Below are 1,673 nucleotides of genomic sequence, written 5' to 3'. Positions count from 1 at the left end.
GATGAATGAAAGTCTGAAATCCCGATGGAAAGAAGGTTGTGTCTTTATAATATAAAAATGTTTACACAGCTGTAATGCATGAATGGATGTCTGACGAATAAGAAATCAGCAGTGACATCTGACTTGGTTTACATTACTTTGAAAAAAAAAAAAACACTGAATTATTTGGATGTTGTGTCTATCAAACCAAACATTATTTAATCCGTTCATAAATTTTCTTAATTTTTTATAGCAACTATGTGGATGTAAGGTATATCTACCATGAAGGTCATTATAGTTGGTAATTATGAATACAAATAACATTGGTACTCATATTTAAAAAAAAATTATGAAATCAAACATAAAAAATAAGTGAGAATCAACTACCAAATAAATGGGTAGTTGTCTTGTATTTCTTACACAAGTTTATTACCATTATATACATTAAGTAGGACATGAACAAATTTTTGTACAACTTCAAACCAATTTCAATTCAATGTCAAATACAATTCCTTAGAACATAAATTTACAAGTTCTACTTTCTACAATAAAAATCGAAAAAAATTTATTGTCAACGACATGGGTCAACAATAAAAAAATTTATTCTCAATTAACAAATCATCTATTAAATATCATCACACCATCTCTTTTAAAACTTAGTGTTTCTGTTGTTTTAGTAAGTACCGATTATAGAGAGAAATATATGCAATTAAGAAAAATGTAATTGAAAAGGCAAAATGGTTTTTGTGGAGAATTAGCACTTCTTAAAGAGACAGAAAGATAGGAATTTTTGACTGAGTTAGTTCCGATCGAAATTCGTTCGAGTCAGTCTTGATCGAAATTTGCTGAGTCAAAATTTGGCCTAATGGGTCCCAACAAAATTTTGGCTGAGACGAGCTTGAACATAATTTGGGGAAATTCGATTGATTTGACCTGGAAAAGATTTTGGTTGAATCAGTCCCAGTCAAAGTTTGGCCGAATTCAACCAAATAAGCTCCAATTGAAATTCATTCTCATTGTTAGCTCGATGGTCGAAACAATTGGACCTAAGCCAAAGGTCTAGACGAGCCAAATCAAGTTGATGGTCAAGACGAGACATCCCAATCAAAGGTTGTGACTAATAGGACCAAAGGTCAAGATTGATGCAACCTGGGTCGAAGGTCGAGACTGGTCAATTCAATTGAGGTCGAAGGTCAACTCAAGATTGAGATTGGCCAGTTTGGACCGAAAGTCGACCCTAATTGGTTTTGTTAAAGGTCGAGATAGACCTATTCAAATTGAAAGTCGAGATGGACTTACCCAAACCAAAGGTCTAATAGTATATTTAAAAAAATTAATATTTTTTTCATGTTTAAAAAGAAAGCCCATGGGCTAGTATGACCCATAGGGCTTTTGTGGACATTTTGAACTTGAAGACTTCTTCAATGAAAACCTTTTTTATTCTATGGACATTTTTAGCCCTCGAGTGACATTGGTCACGGTCAAACCCTATGAGGTGGGCCAAATTGACAACTTTATCCCTTTACCATCGTTTGACGTATCACTAATGCAAAATGCTAATTTCCCTAACCTTGTTGTATTCCTTCATATGTTGTTTGGAAGATGACATTATAATGTTTTTGACACCCAAAGCAATGGGAATATCACGGATTCACGATAGTACCATTATTTATATGACATATACAGATTCAAAT

At 33.1% G+C, this 1,673-nt stretch overlaps 1 protein-coding gene across 1 annotated transcript in view; it reads right to left on the bottom strand.

The window, feature by feature from the left end:
• LOC106753677 (putative disease resistance protein At3g14460) overlaps positions 1-1,078 on the bottom strand; it is a 5,017-nt gene extending 3,939 nt beyond the window's left edge. The window contains exon 1 of the mRNA XM_022785408.1: positions 966-1,078. Coding sequence (XP_022641129.1) covers positions 966-1,078 — 113 coding nt within the window. The remainder of the gene's footprint in view (positions 1-965) is intronic.
• Between the last annotated feature and the right edge of the window lie 595 nt (positions 1,079-1,673).

Source organism: Vigna radiata, chromosome 1, assembly GCF_000741045.1.
Source record: "Vigna radiata var. radiata cultivar VC1973A chromosome 1, Vradiata_ver6, whole genome shotgun sequence".
Classification (NCBI taxonomy): domain Eukaryota; kingdom Viridiplantae; phylum Streptophyta; class Magnoliopsida; order Fabales; family Fabaceae; genus Vigna; species Vigna radiata.
The sequence above is the reverse complement of the archived record's forward strand: the minus strand, read 5'-3'. Positions and strand labels throughout refer to the sequence as shown.